At 40.3% G+C, this 25967-nt stretch overlaps 1 protein-coding gene across 1 annotated transcript in view; it reads left to right on the top strand.

Annotated features, from left to right (window-relative positions):
* The first annotated feature begins 3311 nt into the window (after positions 1-3311).
* SYDE2 (synapse defective 1, Rho GTPase, homolog 2 (C. elegans)) overlaps positions 3312-25967 on the top strand; it is a 44824-nt gene continuing 22168 nt past the window's right edge. The window contains exons 1-3 of the mRNA XM_006898364.1: positions 3312-4059; positions 18403-19062; positions 22795-23897. Coding sequence (XP_006898426.1) covers positions 3312-4059; positions 18403-19062; positions 22795-23897 — 2511 coding nt within the window. The remainder of the gene's footprint in view (positions 4060-18402; positions 19063-22794; positions 23898-25967) is intronic.

Below are 25967 nucleotides of genomic sequence, written 5' to 3'. Positions count from 1 at the left end.
GGGCCTTATTTTTTGCTATTTCCTTCAAAGCAGCTTGAACTTCTTCCTTCATCACCATAGGCTCTTGCTCATATGTTGTTTCATGAAATTCTTCTGTATATGCCAATTCCTTTTGATACAGTGACTCAGTATATTCTTTCCATCTTCTTTTAATGCTTCCTGGATCATTTAATATTCTGCCTCAAGCATCCTTGATTATAGCAACTTGAGGTTTGGATTTGTTCTTCAGTTCCTTGAGCTTAAGAAATGCTGAGTGAGTTCGGCCCTTTTGATTTTCTGACTCCAACTACTTGCACATTTCACTGTAATATTTTACTTTGTCATCCCGTGCTGTAAATTGTAGAAAATAAATAAGCAGAAATCAATAAGTATATTATGAATCAGTATTAACAAAGTGCCACTGAATTTGGAAAGGAACTCTGGTTGAGCAGTGGTTAAAGGATGTATTTGCTAACTGATAATGGTATTTAAAATCCATCCGCTATTCCAGGGGTGGGGGGGGGCGGGGAATGAGGCTACCTACTTCCATAAAGACTTACAGCCTTGGAAACCCTATGACCAGTTCTACTCTGTCCTACAGGGTGCAGTGAGTCAGAACTAACATGACTGAAGTTGCCTGGAAGACAAAGGCAATTTCATGAAGCCAGCTGAGTAGATGTTTAAAAGGATGACCAGATTTCTGTAAATAGAAAATAAAGGTAAAAGTTTTCAGCATGCAGAGACTTGCTAAGTGCCGCTAAGTTGCTTGCGACTCATAGTGACCCTATGTACATTTGCTTTGAACCTAATTAAGCCCTACCTTGAGCCAATCTCATCATCTCTGACAGACCTAATCCCATTTCTCTAGTCACTGAGTCAATCCATTTCATTCTGGGTCTTCCTCTTCTTCACTGTAACTTCCACCTTTCCAAGTATGATGTCCCTCTCCAAAGGCTGATTCCTCCTGGCCATGTGCCCAAAGTATGTGAGATGGAGCTTCCATATCCTTGTTTTAAAGGAGCAGCCTGGTTCTACCCTCTCTGGGATGGACTTGTTTGTTCTGGCAATCCACGGTGTTCAACACTCCTCTCCAGCACTACAACTCAAGGGCATTGATTCTCCTTTTATCATCCTTATTGTCTAGCTCTTGGATGCATAACAAGTAATTGTGAAGACCACATCTTATCAGGCACATCTTAGTCTCTAGACTGTCATCATTGCTCTTCAGTCCCTGACAGCAGACTTTTCCAATGTAATTTGATTTTTTTATTTCCTGACTGCTGGTGCCAAGAGTGTTCCAAGCAAGATGAAGTTACTAACAATCTCAATCTTATCTCTATCACGAAGCTGCCAATTGGCCCAGTGGTGAGAATCTTTGTTCTCTTGATGTTAATAATGCAGAGACTAAGTATTAATAAATGTAATGTAAAACAAAACACATTTAGTGACATTTGTACAAAAACAGCATACTTAAGAAAAGACACTTGGAAATAAAGTGATATTTTCTTAATAATGAAAACTTTCATTTACTCAATAAATTTGGGCAGATTTTGTAGTAGGTTTAGGAATATATTCATGAGTAACACAGACAAAAAGCCTTAATGTATAAAAAGTGTAACCATGAAATCAGGGATGAAGACAACATTGAATTTTATGAATCAATGATTTTCATTGATCTGTGACTTTAAGGGACACTCTAAAAGTGGTACAGAGAACATGGGATTTAGATGTTCTGGGATCGAATTGGAATTTCCAGGTTACACTGTTTCTCAATCGCAATTTAGTCGTGCTCAAGTCATTGTCTTAATCAAAAGAAAGCATTAAAACTTTTCAAATATTCGAACACTGCTTTTAATGTTACTCTTGTAGGGGAGTCCTGGGGGCCAGTATATTGTGGCTCCAGTTTACAAGTGTTTGGTTAATGTACTATTTGTGCTAGAATGCAGTTGACTGGAAGAAAAATGGACAATACACTTAATAGGTGAGACATTCGTTGATGATTTTTCTCACTGTAAATATACACAGTAAAGGCTCGATTTCAACAATTTCTACGTGTACAATTAAGCGACACTGATTACATTCTTCAAATTGTGCAGTTATTTCCTGCTACCATTTTTGAAGTTATCTTGGTGCTTTTCTTGACAAAAGGTTTCAGCTAACTCCTTGTGCAATTAAAGGAGTGTTTTTGGACTACAATGCACTAAATGAAATACACTTATACTTGTTCCTCAAAGTACTATTTTCTCTCCAAAGGAGACTTTTCATGCTTTAGACAGGCCTCAGGCAAGAGGCAAGGGGGTGGAGCTGCTGGTGGGGGGTGATGTGATGGCAGTCAGGAGGGCACTTTCCCTTTTTCTGCTGCTCCCTAACCAAAACCCTGGTTGCCGCCATCCGTTCTAGACTCAGTCTTCCCTTGTTCGTCCTTCCTTCTTCAACTCTTCCAGCGCCCTTCCCGCACTGACTACTGGCCCTCGCCTCCCTGAGCTCCCTCCGCTCGGCCCAGTGAAGCGCGCCCACTCCCGGGACGCAGCTCTGCCGCCCGCGCGCCCCGTCGCGGCCCGGAGCTCTGGGGCATGCGCGCTGCGGCATCGCCGCCCTCCCCCACCCCTTGCCGCTGCAGAGTTATGCCAAGTATGCGAGGAGCCCGCGAGGGCCAGCGTCGGTCATGGGGAGCAGCCACCGCCACCGCCGCCTCAGCGAGCACGGTATTCTCTGGAGCAGAGCTCCAGCCTCTTTCCCCTGTGGAGGCGAGCCTGATCTTTGAGGTGGAGGGAATGGCCGACCCTCTGAGGAGGACGCTCTCCAGGCTCCGGGGAAGGCGGGGTCCCCGCGGCGCTGGGGGTCTCGGGCTCCGGGTGGCCGCTGCAGCGACCGCTGTAGCGACCGGAGCTGCCGATGAGAGTGCTCCGACTGCTCCTGCACACGAGGACAGCCGAGGAGCTTGGCAGAGCCTGGAACCATTCCCGTCGTCGCCTCAGGCATGGGGGCTCGAGGCGCGGGATCCTGGAGGACGCCTGGAGCAGTGGGGGACTCTGAGGGCTCGTGCTTGCAGCGAGCTGGAGGCCGCTCCCCTTAAGCACAGGCTCTCCTTTCCGCATGCCCCGAGGGGCTTGGAGGACAGCGGAGAGGACGACGGTGGGGACGCCGCCGACTACTACGAGAACCTGCCCGGCGGCTCCCAGCCCGCGCCCAGGGTTGAGGGGGCGGAGGCGGAGGGGCGGCCCCCGCCTTCCCCAGCGGCGGGCTCCTCCCCGGGGGCGGAGGGCGGCTGTCTGGAGACGGGCAGGCTGCGGACCCAGTTGCGAGAGGCCTATTATCTGCTGATCCAGGCCATGCACGACCTGCCCCCTGACTCGGGCGCACGGCGGGGCGGCGGGGGCTTGGCGGATCACTACTTTCCTGCAGGAGCCTGGGCTCCAGACCAGCCGCCTTCCCCCCGTGGCGCTGCGGACCACTTTGCTTGTCCGCGGGACTGGGAGTTGGGAGGCGGCGGCCACCTTCAGCGGCAGGTGTCCCCGCCCCGGTCGCCTCCGAGCGAGTCGGGGGGAGGTCGCCTGCGGACTCCTCGGATGCGGCTGCCCTGCAGCAGAAGCCTAGAGAGCCTCTTGGTGGGTGTCACCGCGCCTCCCTTACAGCGGTGGCCGAGCGACAGCTGGATCAGGTGCGGCGCACGCGGGGACCAGGACGTTCCCCCGCCACGTGGAGGCGGGATGGACGGCTGGACCGGGGGGAGCTGCCCCGCCGCCACTCCGGCCGGTCTCCTGCTTCCCGAGGCCGGGGACCCTGGCCGCTCCTTACGGAGCCCTTTCAGGGATCCTTCGGGGGCTTCTGTAATGCGAAGTGGCAAAGGAGACGGCCAGGAGGGCTCCCTCTTTCTGAAGCCGCCGGCGGTGACAGTAAAAAAGTTGCAGAAGTGGATGTACAAAGGACGCCTGCTGTCCCTGGGAATGAAAGGTCGCGCGCGTGGGACACCCCCCAAAGTCACCGGCTCGCAGGCAGCCTCCCCGGATCTGGGCACTTTGAAAGTGCGCGCTAGCCAAGCCCTTGCGGTGTCTCCAGACCAAAGAATTACTCTGACAGGTAAAGTCCTTTGCAGAGGATACTCACTGCTAACACTGAGGGCGTGCTTGTTTACCACGGAGCTTTCTGCCCTAAGAACGGAGAATTAGGACTGTTTTTTTGCAGACAGGTGTGTGAACGCTTGTAGCTGTTTCGAGGTTTATAATGCAGCCACTCGTTTTACATTTTAAAAAAGGATAATGGCGTGAAGTTTTGATTTATTTTTTTTGTGGGAGTCCTGGTGGTGCAGTGGTTAAGTGCTTGGCTGCTACTCAGAAGGTCTAAAGTTCAAACCTACCCCCAGCTGCTCCGCTGCTGGAAAAAGATGTGGTAATCTACTTTACTAAGAAGTAGAGTTTTGGAAACCCTGTAGTCGATTCATCTCGGTCCTGTGGGATCCCTGTGAGTCCGAATCTACTGAAGGGTGATAGGAGGGGTGGGTGTGTGAGTTAATGTTTCATGTTTCTTCCATAAGAGCCAAGGGTATTTATTCCTTGCACAAGCGTGATGGTAGGAGGGGTGTGTGTGTGCGTATGTGTTGTGTTTCCTCCGTAAGCGCCAGCGTACTTACTCCTTAGCACAAGAGTGCTTCAAGTTCACCACACTTTAGTAGTCTTAGAGAAGGGCGGTGCTGCTTTGGTTTTTATTCTTCGTAGCTCTAGGCAAATCCGTAGACTTCTGTGGAGCTTGTGAATTTGAATTGGATCCAACGTAGACTTTACCAGCTTCATAAACTGTCATTTTGCTCATTATATCTTTTTTCTCTTCCTCTCCATTAGGTATAAAGCACACACAAATAAACATAAACCAGCACCAGCCAAACCAAAGCTATCATAAGGAAAATTTTTAGTTAGTAGGTAGAATTTCACACCCTCCTTCCTTCTTTCTACCCCACCCTAACCCTTAAGAGGGGGAAACAATAAAGGAAGTAATCTTTTTACTGTATTGTTGAAGATCAAGGGTTTCCTCCCAAATTACTTCCCCCCTCATGTGAGTTCTTGTAACAAATTCAGTGTGTATTTGGGCGCTAGTATTTTAGTCAACGAAAGTTGTTTCACGTATTTGTTTTTGAAAAGAATGAAGACAAAGTGATTTGTAAAAAAAAAATGTTTAAATATAAGTAAATTAATTTGAAAAGTTATATCTGATTTTATAATAGGATTTAGCTCTCACTTTTTTATATTCATGATTTTTAATTTGTGCTGAAAGATGTTATCAGTCCAAGGAATCTCTAGATAGCAAAATATTTTTTCGGAGAGAAGTACAGTACTGTAAAACAGCCAAAAACAGATCTTTTGAACTTCACAGTTAAGAAGAAAAAATTTTTCAGGAACTTGGACTTATGTGTCAGTAATAATATAAAAAAGATTAAATGCTGAGATATAACAACATGTTCAAAGTAGAGGGCAGTTTTTCTAGTAAAAATGACAAATCTTATAGGTTTGCGTTTAGACATACCAAGATTTTTTAGCCAGTAATTAGAAAACAATCGAGAGAAATAAACTTCACAAAATTTCTAGGGGCACAAAGAGGATAAATCAGACGTTTCGTTTTTAATTTTTTTTTTTTTTTTTAAATTCTGGCTCATGTAAACTTGAAAAGTTTTTGAAACTGAGTTGGTAATACGCACCTGTCAAACTTCTCCCTCAGATTTAAATATTCCATTTCATTGGCATAAAAGGATGTTGTTATGTGGCATTGAGTCTATTCTGACTCAGGCTAGAAGCTTTATGAAAGCAAATAAGGTCTTTCTCTCACGGAGTCTCTGTTGGGTTTGAACTGCCACCCTTTCAGTAGGAAATGGTTTAACTGATTGCATTTCCTGGGCACTGAATCTAGGTAAAATACCATAATTTAATAACTTAGTGCCTTCCATTGTAGTCTGAGAATTTTTAAAAGCGATAATAAATAGAGCTTTTCTTAGGGAAGGAATTAGTTTATTTTCCCACCATGCATCTAACTGAATGAAACTGCTGACTTTAAAGGAAACAAAAATAAAACCTTAAAATTATCTCTGTAATATAGGGGAAATATGTCCATTTTTTATTGAAGACTTTTGGAACCATATGACAAATGGAAGCCACAATCATTTTCTGTCTTCTATTCAGCTAAACAAAACCTCAGTAATTCATTCCTTTTTATATGAAGCTGTTAGGTATTTAGTATTCACAGATTAGCTAATTTGTTTCTGACTGAGAAGTTTAAGAAATCTAAAGGGAGATCTGGTGGTTGAGTGGGTAAGGAGTTTTACTGCCAGTGCAAAGGCTGTTGGTATCTGCCAGCTGCTCTGGAGAAGATGGGCAGACTTCTTCCTGAGTGTTATATCTCTGAAACCTGCGGGTGGATCAGCTATAAGTCGTTTTTTGACTCCACAGTACATAACAATAACAAAGCCTTAATACATAGCAAGTATTGTCAGTTTTCTGCAAGCCTAAAAATTTATGAAGAATTCTTAGCCTCTGCCAAACTTAACTTTATTTTAAATCTATAAAGTCAATTAAGGTTTAAAGAATTATAAAAATAGATTTTAACTCAGAAGTAAATTCAAAGGTATTAGATTGAACTCTTTGTATTGCTTTTTTTAAAAAAAGCCTTCTTTGACAACAGTTTTCCTGCTACAGGATCTCTTGAAAGAAAAAACAAACCCTGACCTGTAATTGTTAATATTTTATCTAAAATATTTAGGCAGTTCTTTCTGTAAGCAATTAAAAGTAGTTTTAATTCACCAGTATGATCTTGTGCATTATCTAATTAATAGATGCAGAATCCCTTGTAACTCTAGTCTTTACTCAGTTAGTTACAGAGGATTTCTTATGTCCTTGATCTGCAGGTCTTGATGTATTTTCCCCCCAGCAGTTTCTTTTATGCATTGAACCTCCTCTCAGATATGATCACAGTTATTGTTAGGTGCCATCGAGTCAATTATGACTCATAGTGACCCTATGAACAAAAGATCTGAACCTTTTTCCATCCTGTGCATCCTCACACTTCCTAACACACTGAAGCCCGTTGCAGTAGTCACCATGTCAGTCCACCTGGTTGAGGGTCTTCCTCCCCTTTGCTGACCCTTAACCCTTCCCAGCCTCTTACCCCTCTCCAAGGAATGTGAGACGAAGCCTCATCATTCTTGACTCCAAAGAACACTCCAGATACACCCCTTCCAAGATGTACCAGTTTATTTTACTGTCATCGACTTTAAATTCTTCTTTGAGCAATTCTCCCACTGTAGCCTTAAAAGTAAGTGCAGTTTCTTTTTTTTTTTTTTTTTGGAATAGTGCCATAAAACGTTGGCATTGCTTGCGGTTGGAAAACTTTGAAAAGTACAAATTCAGCAGAAAATAATGTTGTGTTGTTATGAATGTCCTACATTTCTAGATCACTGGTTCCCAACATGTGTATGTTTTGAGAACCACTAAAACCCCTTTGTAGGCCTTTGCCCCTGAAGTGTGGTTTACAGATCAACAGCACCGCCTGTCAAGTTTAAGGGGCATACACATTCCCTGGAGATGTGCTTAAAATGCATATTCAAGAAGGTACAGGGGAGGATCTGAGTTTCTGCATTTCCCAAACTCCCAGTGTAGATACTGTTTTTGGGTTAACTGCAGTCTGAATAGTAGTGAGATTCTAGAGATCTATGGCTGATAAATTTATTTAAGTTTTGCAGAGTATTCTATCATATGTGATTCTTTAACTTCCATTAGAGCAGAGCACCTGATTTCTTTCTGCTTCTGTGAATTTATACTTTGAATGATTTTTATTTATAATTTATGAATGATTAATTTGGGCATTTTCTTCTATATTAGTCTCACCTTGCACTAGTAAATGACTGAGAATTTGGATTCTGCAAGAGAGTAAGCCATATAGTAACTGTTTAACAGAATCATGGTCCAGAAGCAGGTTGTTTGAGTTTCTGATTAGACTTTACCACATACCTAGACTTATGACCTTGGACAAGTTGTCAGTCTTGCCAAGCCTCCATCCTCCTGTTCCGCATTTGTAAAGTGGAGATAATAATAGTATCTATCTCCTGAGGTTGCTGTGGGGATGAACAAAGATAATCCACTTACAGCATTTAGTACCATACCTAGCATTTAGTCAGCTATTATCAAGAGAAAGACAAGCCAGTTTTGCAAGAATATTGCCTTGTTCCAGATCCTTAGGGTTCTGGATGAAAGGAGAATGGTCAGTAGAAACTGAGGACCCCTACCTTGAGGAACTTTGGTAACTGAATTGGAGGAAACCTCTTCAGGGGCACATAAACATTCAGTTCTTTTGTGCTTCTTTCCTTTGCTCCTCTTAATTTTTTTTTGTGTGGAATTGAATACGGACATTTCATCTGGACTACTTAGCCTGACTTTACAAGCAGAGAATTTTCATGTGTTCATACACGATGCTTTAATTTACGATGTTGTTATTATGTTCTTTCAAGTCAGAACCAACTCATTCCTGACCCTCAGATGCTGTAAATCAACATGGAAGGGGATTGCCCATCTTTCTCTCCTCCAATAGGTCGTTGATTGGAGTCATGGGCTTTTGGGTTTTCTCTGCCACTCCTTACCGTTTTATTTGGTGGAGATATTAGGTGTCATTGAGTTGAGTATGACTCATAGTGACCCTGTGAGCAACAGATCTGAATCCTGCCCTATCCTGTGCCATCCTCGTCATCCCTCATCTCTGACATCCTTAAGGCCATTGCTGCAGTCACTGTTTCAGACCATCTTGTTGAAAGTCTTCCTCTTTTTTCACTGACTCTCTCCACCTTTCCAACTGTGATACTTCTTCCCAAGGAGGAGCCTCTCCTAGCAACATGCCCCATGTATGTGAGATGAAGTTTCTTAATCCTTGCCTCCAAAGAGCACACTGGCTGTACTTTCTTGAAGTCCTATCAGTTTGTTCTTTTGACAGTAGCTGGGATATTCAGCACTCTTCTCCAACACTACAGCTCAAAGACATTGATTTTCTTCAGTCATTCTTAATCATTTTCCAGCTCTTAGACACATAGCAAGAGTTTGAAAAGACCATGGCTTGACTTGGTGCACCTTGGTATTCAAAGTGATATCATTGCAGCTCAGTGCTGTGGAGAAGTTCCTGACAGCAGACTTACCCAATGCAACACACCTTTTGATTTCTTTACTACTAGAGCCAAAGGTGTTGGTGGTGTATTCAAGATGAAGTTGTTGACAAGTCTGTCATATGTTGCATTTGTCCCAGTGATGAGGATTTTTGTCTTTTTGATTTTGAGATATAATTCATTATGTAGTCATTGATCTTCTGTAGCAAGTATTTCAAGTCCTCATTTTCTGCTCAGCAAGCATAATTATGTCATCTACATAATTCAGGTTGTTGATGAGTCTTCTTCCAATCCTGAGACCACCTTCTTTTTTCATGCAATTCAGTCTCTATTGTTTTGCTCAGCATGCAGATTGAATAGGTATGGAATAAGGATGCACCTCTGATGCACACCGTTCTTGGTTTTACATCCTAAATGAGAATGGGAATCACAGAACACTTATTTGTGCTCATGAAATTTATATATAGGCAAATAAGCTGTTTTCTGCAAGAAAACACTGCAAGGTTTAAAATCAAGAAAGGTGTGCATCAAGGGTGCAAAAACATTTGACTGTGTGGATCACAACAAACTGTGGCTAACTCTGAGAAGAATGGGAATCCCAGACTACTTGATCGTGCTAATGTGAAACCTATATTTGGACCAGGAGGCAGTTGTCAGAACAGAGATAAGAAACACTGCATGGTTCAAAATTGGGAAGGGTGTACGCCAGGGATGTGTCCTATCTCCATACCTTTTCAATCTATATGAAGAACAGATTATCTAGGAGGCTGGGCTGTATGAGGAGAAATATGGCATTAGGATTGGAGGAAGATTCATCAACAACCTGCATTGTACAGATGACACAACCCTGCTTGCTGAAACTGAGTAGGACCTGAAGTGCTTGCTGTAGAAGGTCAAGGACTGCAGCCTCCAATATGGATTGAGGCTCAATATCAAGAAAACAAAGAATTTCACCACTGGGCCAATTGACAGCATTATGATGGATGGTGAAGAGATTGAGATTGTTAATAGCTTTAGTTTGCTTGTCTCCACAATCAACACTTTTGGCACCAGCAACCCAGAAATTAAAATACATATTGCATTGTGAAAATCTGCTGTTAGAGACCTCACCAAAGTACTGAAGAGCAACGATGTCAGTCTGGAGACTAAAGTGCTCCTGATACAGGCCATGGTCTTTGTTATTACTTGCTGTGCTTCAGAGACCTGGGCAATGACTAGGGAGGATAGAAGGAGAATTGATGCCTTTGAGCTGTGGTGCTGGAGAAAAGTATTGAATATACCAAGGACTGCTAAGAAGAGGAACAGTTTCCTCCCGGAGAGGGTTAAACCAGGCTGCTCCTTGGAGGAAAGGATTCTGAAACTTTGTCTCACATACTTTGAACATGTTTCAAGGAGGGATCAGTCCTTAGAGAAGGACATCATGCTTGGGAGGATGGATGGACAGCACAGGAGAGTAAGACCCTATATGAGATGGATTGATTCAGTGACTGGAATGATGGGGATAGGTATGTCGGAGACAGTGAGATTGGCACAGGATAGAACACAGTTTAGGGCTGTTATACATAGGGTTGCTATGAGTCATAGGCAATTCAACGGCACATAACAACAACAAATATGTGTTAGTAGATGTAAACAAAAGCAAGCACTGATCTGTGTCTAAACAGTGCCATTAGTTTAAAAACTAAGGTGTGTCTAACCTAAGCCATAATATTTTTTTTTAATGCGGATTACTGTATTTTAAGAATGAAAGATTCATTGACTTTCCGTTGAGGCCTAACCTAAGCCATAATCTTTTTACTTGTTTCCTATGTGTCTTGAAAATTGGACTTAAATAAGGATGACAGAAGAATCAATGCCTTTTAAAGTTGTGGTGTTGGAAAAGAGTACTGAATATTCCTTGAACTGCCAAAAGAACAAACAAGTCTTGGAGGAAGTACAATCAAGGTGCTCCCTGGAGGCAAGGATGGTGAATTTTTTTCCTCAGGTACTTTAGACATATTGTCAAGAGAGATCTGTCCTTAGGAAAGGTCATCATACTGAGAAAGGTGGAGGGTCAGGGAAAGTGTGAAAGGCCTCTGACAAGGTGAATTGTCACAGTGACTGTAACAATGGGCTTGAGCGTGTCTGAGAACATGAAGATGGTGTAGGATAGGACAAGGTTCAAATCTGTTCACTGGGTTGCTCTATGTTATAGTCACTCAATGGCACCTAACTATAATAACATGTATACATGTGTAGATGGATAGATCGATAGATCCATTGGTCTCATGGTAAGAAATTATGCTGTCAGTCCAAAGGCAGGTAGTTCGAATCTATCAAGCTGCTCTATGGAGAAAGATGGGCAGACTTCTTCTGTGCAATATGCAGTCTCTGTAAACCCAGTGGAGGGTCAAGGATGATTCATTTCCCAATGGACAGCATATATAACAACAGTACTTTGTGTGTTTATGTGTAAAGCCACAGTGACTGTAACAATGGATTTGACCTTATCATAGATCGTGAGGATGATGCAGGTTAGGGCAAGGTTCATATCTTTTGTTCATAAGATTATTATTAATCATAGTCTACTTGATGGCATCTAACAACAACATTAGTATATGTAAGTATGTACTAGTTAGGTATTGTTAGGCAAGATACTTGGTATTACTGAATAATACTGTATAGTTTTCAAAGTATTTTCTAACATTACCCAGTTCTTGCAAGTAGCCATTATACGAGGGACACTGGTTGATATTATCTCCATGTTCATATATTAAAAATAAGACAAAAACTAAATACACTGTCATTGAATTAATTCTAGAGATTGCCCATCTTTCTCCCTGGAAGTGACTTATAAATTCAGACTGCCAGTCCTTCAGTTAGCAGCACAATACATTGTGCGCTGTGCCAACAGAGTTGTATGTGTTCATATCAAAATTCAAAAACTCCAGTTGTAACTCACTCATAGCTGACCTTTCATGTTAATAAAGTTGTCGGTACATTACCGTTGGGTCAGAAACAACTCATAGCTCACCATCCGGTAGGTTTTCAGAGGCAGTAAATTAATGGGAAGAGGTTGGCCATCTTTCTCCCAGTAAGCAGCTGGTGGATTCACATTACCTGCATCTGAGTTGGCAGTGCAGCTCCTTACCACAGAGCCACCAGAGCTCCCATGTTCATAGGTTGTTGTTGTAATGTGTCATCGAGGCACCTGTGACCCATAATGACCCCATTGACAGCAGCGCTGAACCCTTCTCTGTCCTGAGCCAGTCTTCCTGACTCTGATACACCTACCCCTATTATTGCCCTAGTTACTGTATAAATCCATCTCATCCAGGGTCTTCCTTTCCTTCGTTGTCCCTCCACATCTCTGAGCATGACGTCCTTCTCCAAGGATGGTCCCTCCTGGCCATGTACCCAAAGTATGTGAGACGGAGCATCAAAATCCTAACCTCCAAGGAGAAACTTGGTTTCACGCTCTCCAAGACAGACCTATTTGCTTTCTTGGTGGTCCAGGGTATGCTTATATGTTGTTGTTGTTGTTATGTGCCGTCAAGTTACTTGCAACTCAAAGCGAACCTATGTACAACATCCCTAAACTCTGCTCTGTTCTGTGCCAATCACACTGTTTCTGACACTTACATCCCGATTACCCCAGTCACTGAATCAATCCACGTCATAGAGGGCCTTCCCCTCCTGCGCTGTCCTTCCACCCTCCCAAGCATGATGTCCTCCAAGGACCGGTTTCTCCTTACAGCATGTCCAAAGTATGTTAGACAGAGCCTCAGAATCCTTGCCTCCAAGATGTCAGCTGGTTTAACCCTTTCCAGGATGAATCTTATATAGCATCTCCTATTTCTTCATGTTAGTAGGTAACATGATAAATGGGAAGGGGCGGGTGTTTAATGTTAGAGCAGCTTAAATTTAAATTCTCAGACTTGTCCTATTCCTCATACTTTTTTTTTAAGGTATATGAAGATAATAGTGCCTTTGTTGTAGGATTGTTGTGGGTGCTGCATGAGGGCATCTGTTACCCATTCATACTCATAGCCACTTTGTAGGACACAATGGAATTTTCCTGTAATGTTTCTAAGACTGTAAATGTTTATGGAAGCAGATTGCCACATCGTTCTTCTCTGAAGCTGACTGGGATTTTGAACTTTCAACCTTTGGCTTACTGGCTGAGTGTTTTAATCACCATGTCCCTAAGGAGGATCATTGCTCTTCAGTAATTTGGAGAGGTCCTTGACTTCAGGTGCAAAACATCCCTGAACTCCTAGAGCTAAAGGTGTAAACTGTGGTGTTCACCCAAGTAAGATGAATTGATCACAGTTTCAGTCTTTTCTCCATCTGTGATGATGTTGTGTATTCAATGGTGAGAATTTGTGTTTTCTTGATGTTGAGCTGTACTCGATATTGAAAGCTATAGTCTTTTATTGTCTGCAGTAAGTCCAAAGGAGAATAGGACCTCATAAGTATTTGTTGAATAAATAAAAAAGACCCGGTGCAGTAGGGAGTCATGAGAATATTCTTCCTTTGTGGTTCTTAATTCCTGCACTGTTAAAATTTATTTACATTGAAACTCAATTTGTGTATAATAGAGTGGTGTTGGGTTTTTGTTGTGGTTCTACCGGAGTATATATTTAGGATTTAAAAAAAGATTAATTTTTAAGTCTGTAACAATGTTGTGTGCCAAGCCAGAACTGACTCATAGCTGACCTTCCAGTGAGTGTTCGGAGGCAGGAAATTGCACAGGGGGAGATTGTCTATCCTTCTCCTGTGGAGTAGCTGGTGGATTTGAACCATGTGCCATTGAGATTTCAGCAGAGTTTCTTACCACTTGTCCACCTGAGCTCCCAGCATAGAGTGTGTTGTTGTCGTTAGGTGCTGTCGAGTTGAGTATGACTCTTAGCAACCCGTGAACAACAGATCTGAACCCTGTCCTATCCTGTGCCAACCCACAGCCTCTGACACATGAGCCATTGCTGCAGTCATTGTGTCTGGTTGAGGGTCTTCCTGTCCTTCACTATCCCCCTTTCTTTCCAAGCATGATGTCATTCTGCAGGTAATAATTTCTCTTAGCAACATGCCCAAAGTATGTGAGATGGGGCTTCACCATCCCTACCTCCAAACAGCATTCTAGTTTCACCTTTCCTAAGACATATCTGTTTGTTCTTTTGGCAGTCCATGGGATATTTAGTATTCTTCTTCCAACACCACAACTCAAAGGCATCAATTTTTCTTCTCTCACTCCTATTCATTATCCACCTCTGAGATTTGTAACAAGTAATTTAAGAGACAATAGTCTGCACCAGGGGCACCTTTGTCCTCAAAGTAACATCATTGCTCCTCAATAATTTGGAGACGTGCTTGACTGTAGACTTTTGCAGAGCAATATTTCACCTGCTCTCCTGACTGCTGGTACCAAGTATTGATTGTGGTTCCAAGTAAGACTAAGTTGTTGACAGTTTCAGTCTTTTCTCCCATCTATCATGATGTTGCCTGTTGGTCTAGTGGTGAGAATTTTTTTCTTTGATTGAGATGCAATCCATATTGAATTAGAGAGTGTAATGTCTTTAATTATATCCTAGAATCTAGAGATTCATGGGGAATGTGAAGTGGCAGTGGTGAACCTGGGTATCTGCTCTCTGAAAAGTACCTTCTATTCAAGCCCTAATTCTGTAGTTGCTGCTAGATGGATCATTCCTCCATTGGAGTCCTCCTGCTCCGTGGTCAAAGCGAGAGCAGTAGTGATATGCAGATTCTCTTCCTTGTTTGTGCCCTCCTGGTCGGTAGAATTGTCATAGCCATAAATAGAGGAGCACCCAGAACCTCCAGTGGTAAATTATAACCTTAATATCATACCTTCCATGTGCACTGAATACACTTGCCCATTTCTGGGGGGAGTCTCAGCCGGCAGTGATGATTGTTGCCATGAGGTCAGGTCTTCTTGGTGTCTGTACCACCTCTCCTTATGAAGGCTGGCTGCTGTGTACACCAGTGGAAGCTCATTGATTTCAATGTTGTGGAAGCCATGCTGGTAAGTGATTGCCTTAGCTACTGTGTGAGTATCAGCTGTTGAGCCTAAGAGGCAGCAAAGCATTTGATCATGAAAAGGGTAGCAGCCTTTGAATTGGGTTTGAAGAAGGAATAGAATTATGATCATTGTTGTTAGGTGCTGGTTGAGTTGGTTCTAACTCACAGTAACCCTGTGTACAACTCCCTTAAGCTGCCTGATGCTTTGTCACCCTCAGTTGTCCCTGTATCTGAGCCCCTTGTTGCACTTCAGTGTTGTCAAGTTGGTCTTGACCCATAGATCCCTATGTCTGACAGAATAAAACTCTTCCCCAGTCCTGCGCTGTCTGCATGTTGCCGCTATGCTTGGCCCATTGCTGTAACCACTGTGTCAGCCCATCTTGTTGAGCATCTTTTTTGTTGATCCCTCCACCTTACTAATTACGGTGATCCAGCGTTTGGCCCCTCCTGCTAGTGTGCCTAAAGTATAGCAATTTCCCTCAAATTAGAAAAGAATAAGGGATATTTGACAATGGTGTGGCAACATATTACTATTAAATTTGTGCAAATATACTTCTGCCTCTGTATATGCAGAAAAATGATGTTGTAAGATGCAGTTGTGTTGATTAGGAATCATAGCAACTCATTGTACAATAAAATGAAACGTTGTCTGGTCTTGTGCTGTCCTCACAGGCATGTTTGAGCTCATTGTTGCAGTCACTTTATCAGTCTGTCTTCTTAAGGGTCTTCCTCTTTTTCACAGATCCTCTACTATTAAAAAGAACCTTCTCCAGGAACCTGCCCCTCTTGATAACATGTCTAAAATATGTTTCTCCATCCTTTTGGCTGCACTTCTTAACAAGAGTCTGTTCTTCTGGCAGTTCCTGTTATATTCTGGCAGTCCGTGTAATATTCAGTATTCTTTCATTGCCAATACTACATGCAGTTCAAGGGATTTAATTATTCTTTCATCTTCCTTACTCACTGTTCAGCTTTCTCATGTTTATGATGTGATTGAAAATGCCATGACTTTGGTATAAAAGGATTAATGGAAATCAGAATTACAGGGAGGGAGTGAGAAAAGTGCAATTACATTGTAGGTATTAAATGAAACCTGTAAAACAAAATGTGTATGAATGGATGAATGACAAATTAATGTGCTCTGTAAACTTTCACTGAGATCAAAGTTAAAAGAAGAAAATACCATGGCTTAAGTCAGGTGCACTTTAGTCCTCAAAAGGAAATCTTTGTTCTTTAATATTTTAAAGAGGTATTTAACTGCAGATTTGTCCAATGCAAATCCATCATTTGATTTCTTGACTACTGCTTCTATGAGTTGATTGTGGATCCAAGGAAAATGAAATCCTTGACCACATAAGTCTTTTTTTACCCCACTCCCACCCTGCCCCACATTTATCATGGTTCTGTTGTATGGATTTTTATTTATGTTAAGGTGTTATTCATATTGAAGGATATTGTCTTTGCTTTTCATCAGTAAGTCCTTCAAGTCCTCTTTACTTTCTTTCAGCAACCAAGGTTGAGCCATCCACATACTTCAGGGTGCTAATGATTTCGTCTCCAATCCTGATGTCCTGTTCTTTGTATAATTTCTAGGATTGTTTGTTAAGCAAATAGACGGCATAAGAGAGGGGAAAGGATGCAATCCTAGCACATGTTGTTGTTGTTGTTGTTATGTGCCATCCAGTAGCCTGTGCCTCATAGTAACCCTATGTACAACGGCTCTAAACTGCTCTGTCCTGTGCCAGTCGCACCATCTCCAACACACCCACCTTAATTACCCCAGTCACTGAATCAATCCATCTCATAGAGGGTCTTCCTCTCCTGCGCTGTCCCTCTACCCTCCCAAGCATGATGTTCCTCTCTAAGGACTGGTCCCTCCTTGCAACATGTCTGAAGTATGTTAGACGAAGCTTCAGAATCCTTGCCTCCAAGGTGCAGCCTGGTTTCACCCTCTCCAGGATGAACCTGCTTGTTCTCCTGGCAGTGAATGGTATGCTCAATACTCTTTTCCAGCACCACAGCTCAAAGGCATCAATTCTTCTATCCTTCCTAGTCATTGTCAACTCTCTGATGCATAACAAGTGATTGGAAAGACCACATGGCCTGTAACAGATGCACCTTAGTCTCCAGAGTGACACCATTGCTCTTCAGTACTTTGGAGAGGTCCCTGACAGCAGACTTCCCCAGTGCAATATATTTTTTAATTTCCTGGCTGCTGGTGCCAAAAGTGTTGACTGGGGAGCCAAGCAAACTAAAGCTGTGAGCAATCTCAGTCTCTTCACCATCCGTCCTGATGCTGCTAATTGGTACAGTGGTGAGAATCTTTGTCTTCTTGACATTGAGCCTCAATCCATATTGAAGGCTGTAGTCCTTGACCCTCTGCAGCAAGTGCTTCAGGTCCTCCTCAGTTTCAGCAAGCAGGATTGTGTCATCTGCATAACGCAGATTGTTGATAGATCTTCCACCAATCCTGACGCCACATTTCTCCTCATAGAGCCCAGCCTCCTCGATAATTTTTTCTGCATACAGGTTGAAAAAGTATGCAGACAGGACACATCCCTGGCATACACCCTACATCATACAGGTTGTTAATGAGTCTCTCTCTGATCCTGATGTCACATTTTTCATAAAGTCCAGCTTCTTGAGTGATTTGTTCGGCATACAGATTGAACAGTTGTGTACTTTATTCAATGAACTTTATTCAAGTTTTTTATAAAGTCTGTTTTGCTTAGGGTAAAGCTTTGCCATCTATACCTGTAACAAAAAAAAAAAACAACCCCAAAACCAAAAACACCACCAAACTCATTGCAAAATAGAATTAATTATGACTTAAAGGACCCTATAGAACAGAGTTGAACTACTCTAGATGGTTTCCAAGACTGTAAATCTTTATGAAAGCAGCCAACTGCATCAGTCTCTTCAGAGTGTCTCTGAGGGTTAGTGATAATTGAAGTTCTAAACAGGACTCTTTGCTGGCACCATAGTTTTGTTTTGTTTTTGGGTTTTTTAAAATAAATGTAACCTTAGAATTAGTATGTACTTTTCTTTAGAATTCTTTTTACACATAACAATTGCCTTATTTCTAGGTATAAAAATTAAAAATAAAAATTTGTATTTAAAGGAAATTACAATCTACTTTTTTGTTCAGTTTTGGTCCCTGAATGTGATTAATACTAATCTTATTTTTAAAAAAGTAGTTCTTTAATGACTGATCTGAAGTTTATCTTTGTGCTATACCATGCATTATAGCCTACCTTTTCCCTCCTTCTTTTTAACAGATTTGTTTGAAAATGTCTGTGAGTCTTCAGTGAAGAAAAGAGAACTTGAAGGTTTGAAGGATAATGTTGAATTCAGAGATCATAAACCATTTACCAGCATAACGGTTTCAAAGAAACGTAACTGGCTGTATCAGAGTAATCTGAAACCCCTTAATCTGGAAGACTGTAAGAAACATCAAGATATAAGTAATTTGTCCATTCCTTCTGTCTCTCTGCCTAAGCATCAGCTGTCACCAGCATTCCCCAAATCGTCTGAAGAATTTTGTACATACGTGATGTCTAGTGCTACAAACTCTTCAATATCCAGAAACTCTTTAGATTTTAATGAGGAGAACGATGCAGATGATGAAGGAGAAATCTGGTACAACCCCATTCCTGAGGATGAAGACCTTGCCCCTAGTTTTGGTGAGGCAAGCCCTGCTGTTTTAAAACTTCCTGCTCTCGGTTTGAGAGTCTTAGCTAGTAGTGACCCGACCAGAGCAGAGCAGAATACTGAAGAATTGCCATACTCTTCTGAACACACAGGTGATGTTCAGGCCACACATCCAAATGAAGTTAGTTCTGTAGATCCCGTACAGCAATATAAGCAAAGGCTTAGACATAAAACACCAGAAAATATGATGGTGGAGGACAATGTGATGATGAAATCTCCCACTGCAGGTAAATATAATTATGTGTCAGTTTTTCCCCTTCCAGTTTTGAATTCTTTAAAAGTACCTAAAACTAAGTATTACTTAAGCACAGCAGAGATTAGCAGAGATGGAGATGAAGCAAGATCCTGCCTTGTTTGTTTCTGTTTTACATAGAGTTGCTATGAGTTACAGCAAGTTCAATGGTACCTAATAATAGCAAAACTAAATATATAAGTGGCCTATTGTGTTGATGTACTTTTCATTCTAAAATGAATATATTTTTTTCCACAGATAGAAAATGCTCAAAAATTTACAATCATTTTTATATAGTTGGTGATTTAATTATTCCTATTACAAACTTTTCAATTAGCAAAAAATTAGAAGCAGGAATGGCATCCACTTCCTAAACAACATACCTCTGGAGACTATAAACTTTGATAAATTAAGATAGCTATAGAAAGGCTTCAGGCCTTTTGTTCATAGGGTCATTATGAGTTGTGCTGTACTTGATGGCAATCAACAACTACAACAACATCACAAACTTTGTTTCATAATCTGCCATGCTTTACCATATTGATCCTTTAAAATAGTAATTCCTTTTAGTTGAAAGAATGGAATCAAAAGGTGTAAAAGAGACAAGTCCTTTATTTAAAATCTTCCTTTATTTCATTCTTTCATTTAAATTGGGCCTGGTATAATTTCACCTGCTGACCTATTGGTCATATTATGCACTACATCCTCTGGCTCCTTAATGATAACAGTATACTGTCCTACCTGGGAGTAAAAGAAAAAAGCCACCAGTAGCTGACAGGAATTGGGACCTGACTATTGCAGCTTTCTTACTTCTTGGGTAGGATTTGTAGGATATTTCTGAGGCAAGTATTCCACATTGTTCCTCCATTTTCTCACTGTAGTTGAGTTGATTCTACTGCGGGATTTGAACCACTGGCATCCTGAGGCTCTATAGTTAGGAGCAAAACACAGTTGTAGGGACTACCCCACCAGATCTGCTACATTACTTTTCTTGAATTTTCTCATCCCTTTGCTGGTGCTGCTTGTCCTTGTGGGTAAAGAGCTTCATCTTAATCCTTTTCTCAGGGACATTTCAGCATTCAGTAAATATATTGCTAAAAGAAAACTGAAGTGGATGCCATATGATGTAAAAGGAATACTAAAAAGTTGTATTCAAAACCAGAACTTTTTAAAAAAAATTATAGAATTGTTTAGACCAGTAAACTAGTAGAATTGTATTATTCTTTGTGGTACAAGAGAATGCTTTGTTCATGTTATCAAACACTCCATTTCTTATTCACTACTTACCAAAAAAGCCTAGCAGACATACTTAAAATAGTCCTTTCTCTATAAAGAAACCACTTGTCGTTAGGACATAGAAAAGGGTGTGGGGAAATGTTGTAATAATACTTTAAAGAGGTCATTTAATTTTTTATCTTGTATAAAAAGTTTTTTTCATTTTAATTGTGAAATAAAGGGATAAATATGCTAGCCTTTGATAGTGGGGTCAGCAGGGAATTCCTCTGTAAGAACTAGTTAGACAAAAAATGAAAAATTACTTTAAATTTCACATAATTAGAATAATACTAGATTGTTTTTCCTTATAAAATTTTTTAGATTGTTTTTCTTTAAAGTAGTAGTTTATATAGTACTAGATTTTAGAACAGATTTTCTTTTTACTTTATTAATTTTCAGGATTAATGGATGAAAGTTCATATTTTATCATTAATTGATTTGTTTGTACATGTATTTTTTAACTAGGATGGGTAACTATTTGATTTCTTTTATGAAAAATATAGTATATTTATTCAATGAAGGCCTACACAGAAATTTATGTTCCCATTCAACAATTTCTACACTGTTTGTTTATTGACACTGGTTATGTCCTTCACAGTATATGGACGTTGTCATTTCTATCTAGTTGTTTCGTTTACACAGTTTGATTTTCTAATAATTGAAAGAAGTCCTTAAAAACACTTTTTTGGGACAGAGTACTGTTTAGAAAAATAGGTAGGTTGAAAGTTTTATTGTTAAGTGTCCTCGAGTTGAGTACAACTCATAGCGACCCTATGAACAAAAGATCTGAACCCTGTTCTATAACTATTGTAGTTTCTATACTGTTCAGAGTTTCCAAAGGCCTGTTGTTTAAGAAGTGGATGCCAACCCTGCTTCCAAGCCTGTTTTAACCTGGGATCTCTACCAAACCCTGTCCTCCATGGGTAACCATTATTGTATTTGATACACCAATGGTACAACATTCAGTATCTCAGCAACCTGAAGTTATGTCAGTACTGCAAACTGACAGGCCAGTACTACTTCTAACAATGTTCTTCTCAAACACAATTAACATGAGGCGCAGACCCAGGCCCAACCGAATTTTAAATGCAAAGGCCCCCCACCAGTAACAAGAGGCTTTCAGCCCTTAGCTGATAAACCAGGCAACCAATCAGCTTACATACCATTGTGAATGAAATAAAAACTAAAAACGACACCCCAGACTGGACCAGTGTCCACCCAGCTTTCAACTAAATTAAGAGAACCTACCCTCCAGAATCCATCAGCTTCACACGTGAGCCTCCAGACTTAATTGAAAGTGTTAGTTGTTGTTAAGGGCGGTTGAGTCATAGGCGACTCATAGTGACCCTATAAATGAAAGACCTGAGCCCTGTTCATAGAGTTTCCGGAGGCAAGCTATTTTGGAAATGGATGCTGCTCCTGCTTCTAAGCTTTTTTTAATTGGGAAACTCCAGCAAACAATGTCCACCATGGGTAACCATTATCACGTTTGGCACATCATTGTCAACCAAAATATTTATCATGGTCAATCTGTAGGTCATGCAATTTAGGTTATTTATTTGTAGAAGTTTTTTTCTCAATAGGCTTGAATTATTTAGAGAAGAATAAAGCTGTCTAATGTAAAGTTTAAAAAAATGTAGAGAAAAGTTTAAAAATACTTGAAGGTGTTTACTCTTTGAAAATTGTTTTTACCCTTATATTGGTGTTTGTAATAGATTTCATTTATTTATTTATTTAGTTAGTTAGTTAGTTAGAAAATATTTTAAGAAAAGACTTTAATTTAGCTTTGAGAATCCAGGGAGCTATTATACGAATATAAGAAGAAAAGTATCTTACTACTTTTGAAAACAGTTTTATTAGATTTATGATATTCGGTATTCAGAATGACTGGAGTTTATTCTTTATAATTTTTGTTGATAGGCTATCATAGAATTTTAGAACAAAGAAGAGTTTTTAGCTATTAAAAAAAAACTTAGTTGGCTATTAACTATCTTTTAACCATCATTCTTTTGAAATAAAATCAAATGTTTAAAGGCTTATAAATGAAGATGAGACACACTTATTTTAGTATACGATTTCTAATTAAAATAATAATTTTAAAAAATAGATAATCTTTCCTATTTTCTCTGATAACCATGACCATATAAGGTTGTAAAGTAACAAGCCTGCTGAAGTATATTTTGGAGTAGAAAAGACTTAAAACGAACCTATTGCCTTTCATCTTCACAGTCTTCAGAGTAAAGAAATAGATAGTGAGGGAAATGCTTCTCTCCATTATGCACCATGAGAGATCGTTCATGTTATGCTTGAATCTGACATAATTTTCCTTTGAGATGAGTCAGGGAGAATCTGTCTTTGTGAAAGCTTGTTTAGTTGATATTATTTTAAAAAGCAAAATAGAGAATCACAATATCTCACTCGTAATATATTTCTTATTTTTTTCTCTCTTAAGGTCCTGGGATCCTAGCTACTACAAATAAGACTGAATTGGGTGTTGTAGAAACATCTTCTCCAAGCCCTAGCCCTGTGAAAAAAGGTGGTTCTATTAATTGGTCTTTCCCGGATAAAATAAAGTCCCCACGGACCGTGAGGAAACTTTCCCTGAAAATGAAAAGGTTGCCAGAACTTAGCCGAAAGCGGAGTGTTAAAGGAACTTTGAATTACACAAACTGTCCAGATAATGCTCCTCCTTTGTCTAAGTGTAACTATCACGACATTCATCGAACTGTCATTCTACCTTCTGGCAGCACAACCACTGCTGCCAAGAGGAATGTTATAAGCCGATACCATCTGGATAGCAGTGTATCTTCCCAGCACAGCTATCAGAAGAAAACCTCCGTGAATGCCAAGTATTCCTACAAAGGTGGCTACCTCAGTGATGGAGATTCACCAGAGCTTATAACGAAATCCAGGAAACATGGATCTGAAAACAAGTTTGGAAGAGGAAAAGAAGCTGTTCCAAATAGTTGTAGCAAAAATGAAATAGATATCGATGCTTTTAGACATTATAGTTTTTCTGATCAGCCTAAGTGTTCACAGTACATATCTGGACTCATGAGCGTTCATTTCTATGGAGCTGAGGATTTAAAGCCACCTCGCATAGACTCAAAAGATGTCTTTTGTGCAATTCAGGTAGACTCAGTAAACAAAGCAAGAACAGCTCTACTCACTTGCCGGACAACCTTTTTAGACATGGACCACACTTTCAACATAGAAATTGAAAATGCACAACATTTGAAATTAGTAGTATTTAGTTGGGAACCAACTCCAAGGAAAAACCGAGTGTGTTGTCATGGAACAGTTGTTCTCCCCACCTTATTCAGAGTGACAAAGACACACCAGTTGGCTGTCAAACTTGAACCGAGAGGTCTTATTTATGTGAAAGTGACACTGATGGAACAGTGGGAGAATTCTCTTCATGGACTAGATCTAAATCGTGAACCAGTGATATTTGGAGTTGATCTTCAAAAAGTTGTAGAGAGAGAAAATGTAGGATTGATGGTGCCACTGCTGATCCAGAAATGTATTATGGAAATTGAAAAGAGAGGCTGTCAGGTAGTACTTTACTATACCACTTCCTTTACTGTTTCTTAAGCCACAGTAAGATTTAGAGGAAGGAATTCAGGGTTAAAAAAAAAAAGAACTGAATCTGAACATTTTTTAATTATTCTTTATTTAATTCCATTAATGTTTAGAATATAATTAATAATCTACACTGTCAATTATAGCATTCCATATGGTTCCACAGTTTTTGTTGTTTAAATTTATTGATAGGGAGATATATGGGCCTTTATAAGTTAAGATTGTTTTACAGTGGCATTCCTAGATAAAGCCAGAGTTGGTAATGTTGTTTGGTGCGTCAACTCAACTACAGAGACCCTATGAACAAGCCTGCACCTTTCCCTGTCCACACTATCTTGATAATCTGGTATCCTTCTCGTTTAAGGTCTTCCTCTTCCTCAGATCCTCTGTCTTTCTCAGTACTATGTCTTTTTCCAAGGACTGAACCTTTCTGAGAGATGCCTTAAAGCACTCTGGTTGTTGTTCTAAGACAAGATTTGTTCTTTGGCAGTCCATGGGATATTCGGTCCTCTTCTCCAACACCACAATTAAAATACATTGGTTCTTAGCTGCTAGCCTTATTCATGAACCAACTTTCAGATGGATAGGAAGCAATTGAAAAGACTATTGTTTGGATCAGGTGTACCTTAGTCTCTAAACTGACATTTTTGCTCTTTAGTAATTTGGAGAGGTTTTTGAAAGCAAATTTCCGCATTGCATTGTCTTTTGATTTCTTGATTGCTTTTACCATGGGTGTTAATTATAAATCTAGGTAAAATGAAATCATTGACAACTCAATTCTTTTCTCCTTGAATCATGATGTTGTTTGTTGGTCCAATTTTTGTTTTCTTTATGTGAGTTTTAATCCATATCAAAGGCTATCGTTTTCGATCTTGTGCAGCAAGTGCTTTAAGTCGTCTTTCTACAGTAACGTATGTTAGAGCTAATGACGTATATTAAATAATTTAAGAAGTGTTTCTGCATAGTTTACCATTCCTATGGTAGAAAACTCCAAGACTGAATATTTTAGTCCCACTTTATTCCTAAAATTGCCTTCCTGTTCTTATTTTATTTAACCCCCTACTCTTTAGAAGTTTTAAGCTTATTTTTTCTCTTAACCTTTGAGATAGAATGAAGGTTGAACTGAAACTCCATTTTCTTTCCCTTTTAAATAAGAAGGCACCAGTAATCCATTAAAACAAATAACCTTGTATTGGTGTAGTGTTTGATGTGCTGTGCTTTTAACTAAAAGGCTGATAGTGTGAATCTCTGAGTTATGTTGACAGAGAAAGTTGGGCGATTCCCTCCCTTTAATAGTTACAGTCTTAGAAACTTAGTGGAGAGTCGCTGTGAGTTAGAATTGATTCACTGACACTGGATGTTCTATGTGTAGTAAGATAGTGAGTAAGGAGGATATGTAAATGGTAGCAATGTAGTGAACTTTATTTACTTATAAATGTGGACTCTAATAAGGAGAACCAGTATTATACTGAGAGTGTTCTTCTGAAATACAAGTAATTGTTTATACTCATTTGTGACACTTAAATAGACCTAAAAATCATTGTAGCTCAAACAGTCAGACTCACTGTAACTTAGTTGGCTCTGATTCATCGTGACCCTCATTGAAGCCCTTGAGGTTGTAATTTAATGGGAGGAAATTGCCCATCTTTCCCCTGCTTGGCCTCTTGATTACCAGAACACCATGATGCAGACTATGCCACCAGAGCACCTAAAAATTCATTGTAATATGAAGTATTTCTGCTCTAGTAGACTTTCAGAATTTACAGCACTGGTTAAAAAGATAAAAGACATTGGGAGAAAATCTGAAATAGAATTTATTTAAATGCAGAAATGGATTTAAAAGAATTTACTTTGATCTTCTCTCTGTCTTTTATCGTTTTAACCAGTGCTGTAAATTCTGAAAAACTGCTAGAGCAGAAATACTTCACATACAATGATTTTTTGTACTGACTGGAAGAGATCTATATTTGTTCCCATTCCAAAGAAGGGTGACCCAACTGAGTGTGGAAACTACAGAACAATCTCATTGATTTCACATGCAAG

Source organism: Elephantulus edwardii, unplaced genomic scaffold, assembly GCF_000299155.1.
Source record: "Elephantulus edwardii isolate Elephantulus edwardi_28Jun2011 unplaced genomic scaffold, EleEdw1.0 scaffold00227, whole genome shotgun sequence".
In the NCBI taxonomy this organism is placed as follows: domain Eukaryota; kingdom Metazoa; phylum Chordata; class Mammalia; order Macroscelidea; family Macroscelididae; genus Elephantulus; species Elephantulus edwardii.
The sequence above is the reverse complement of the archived record's forward strand: the minus strand, read 5'-3'. Positions and strand labels throughout refer to the sequence as shown.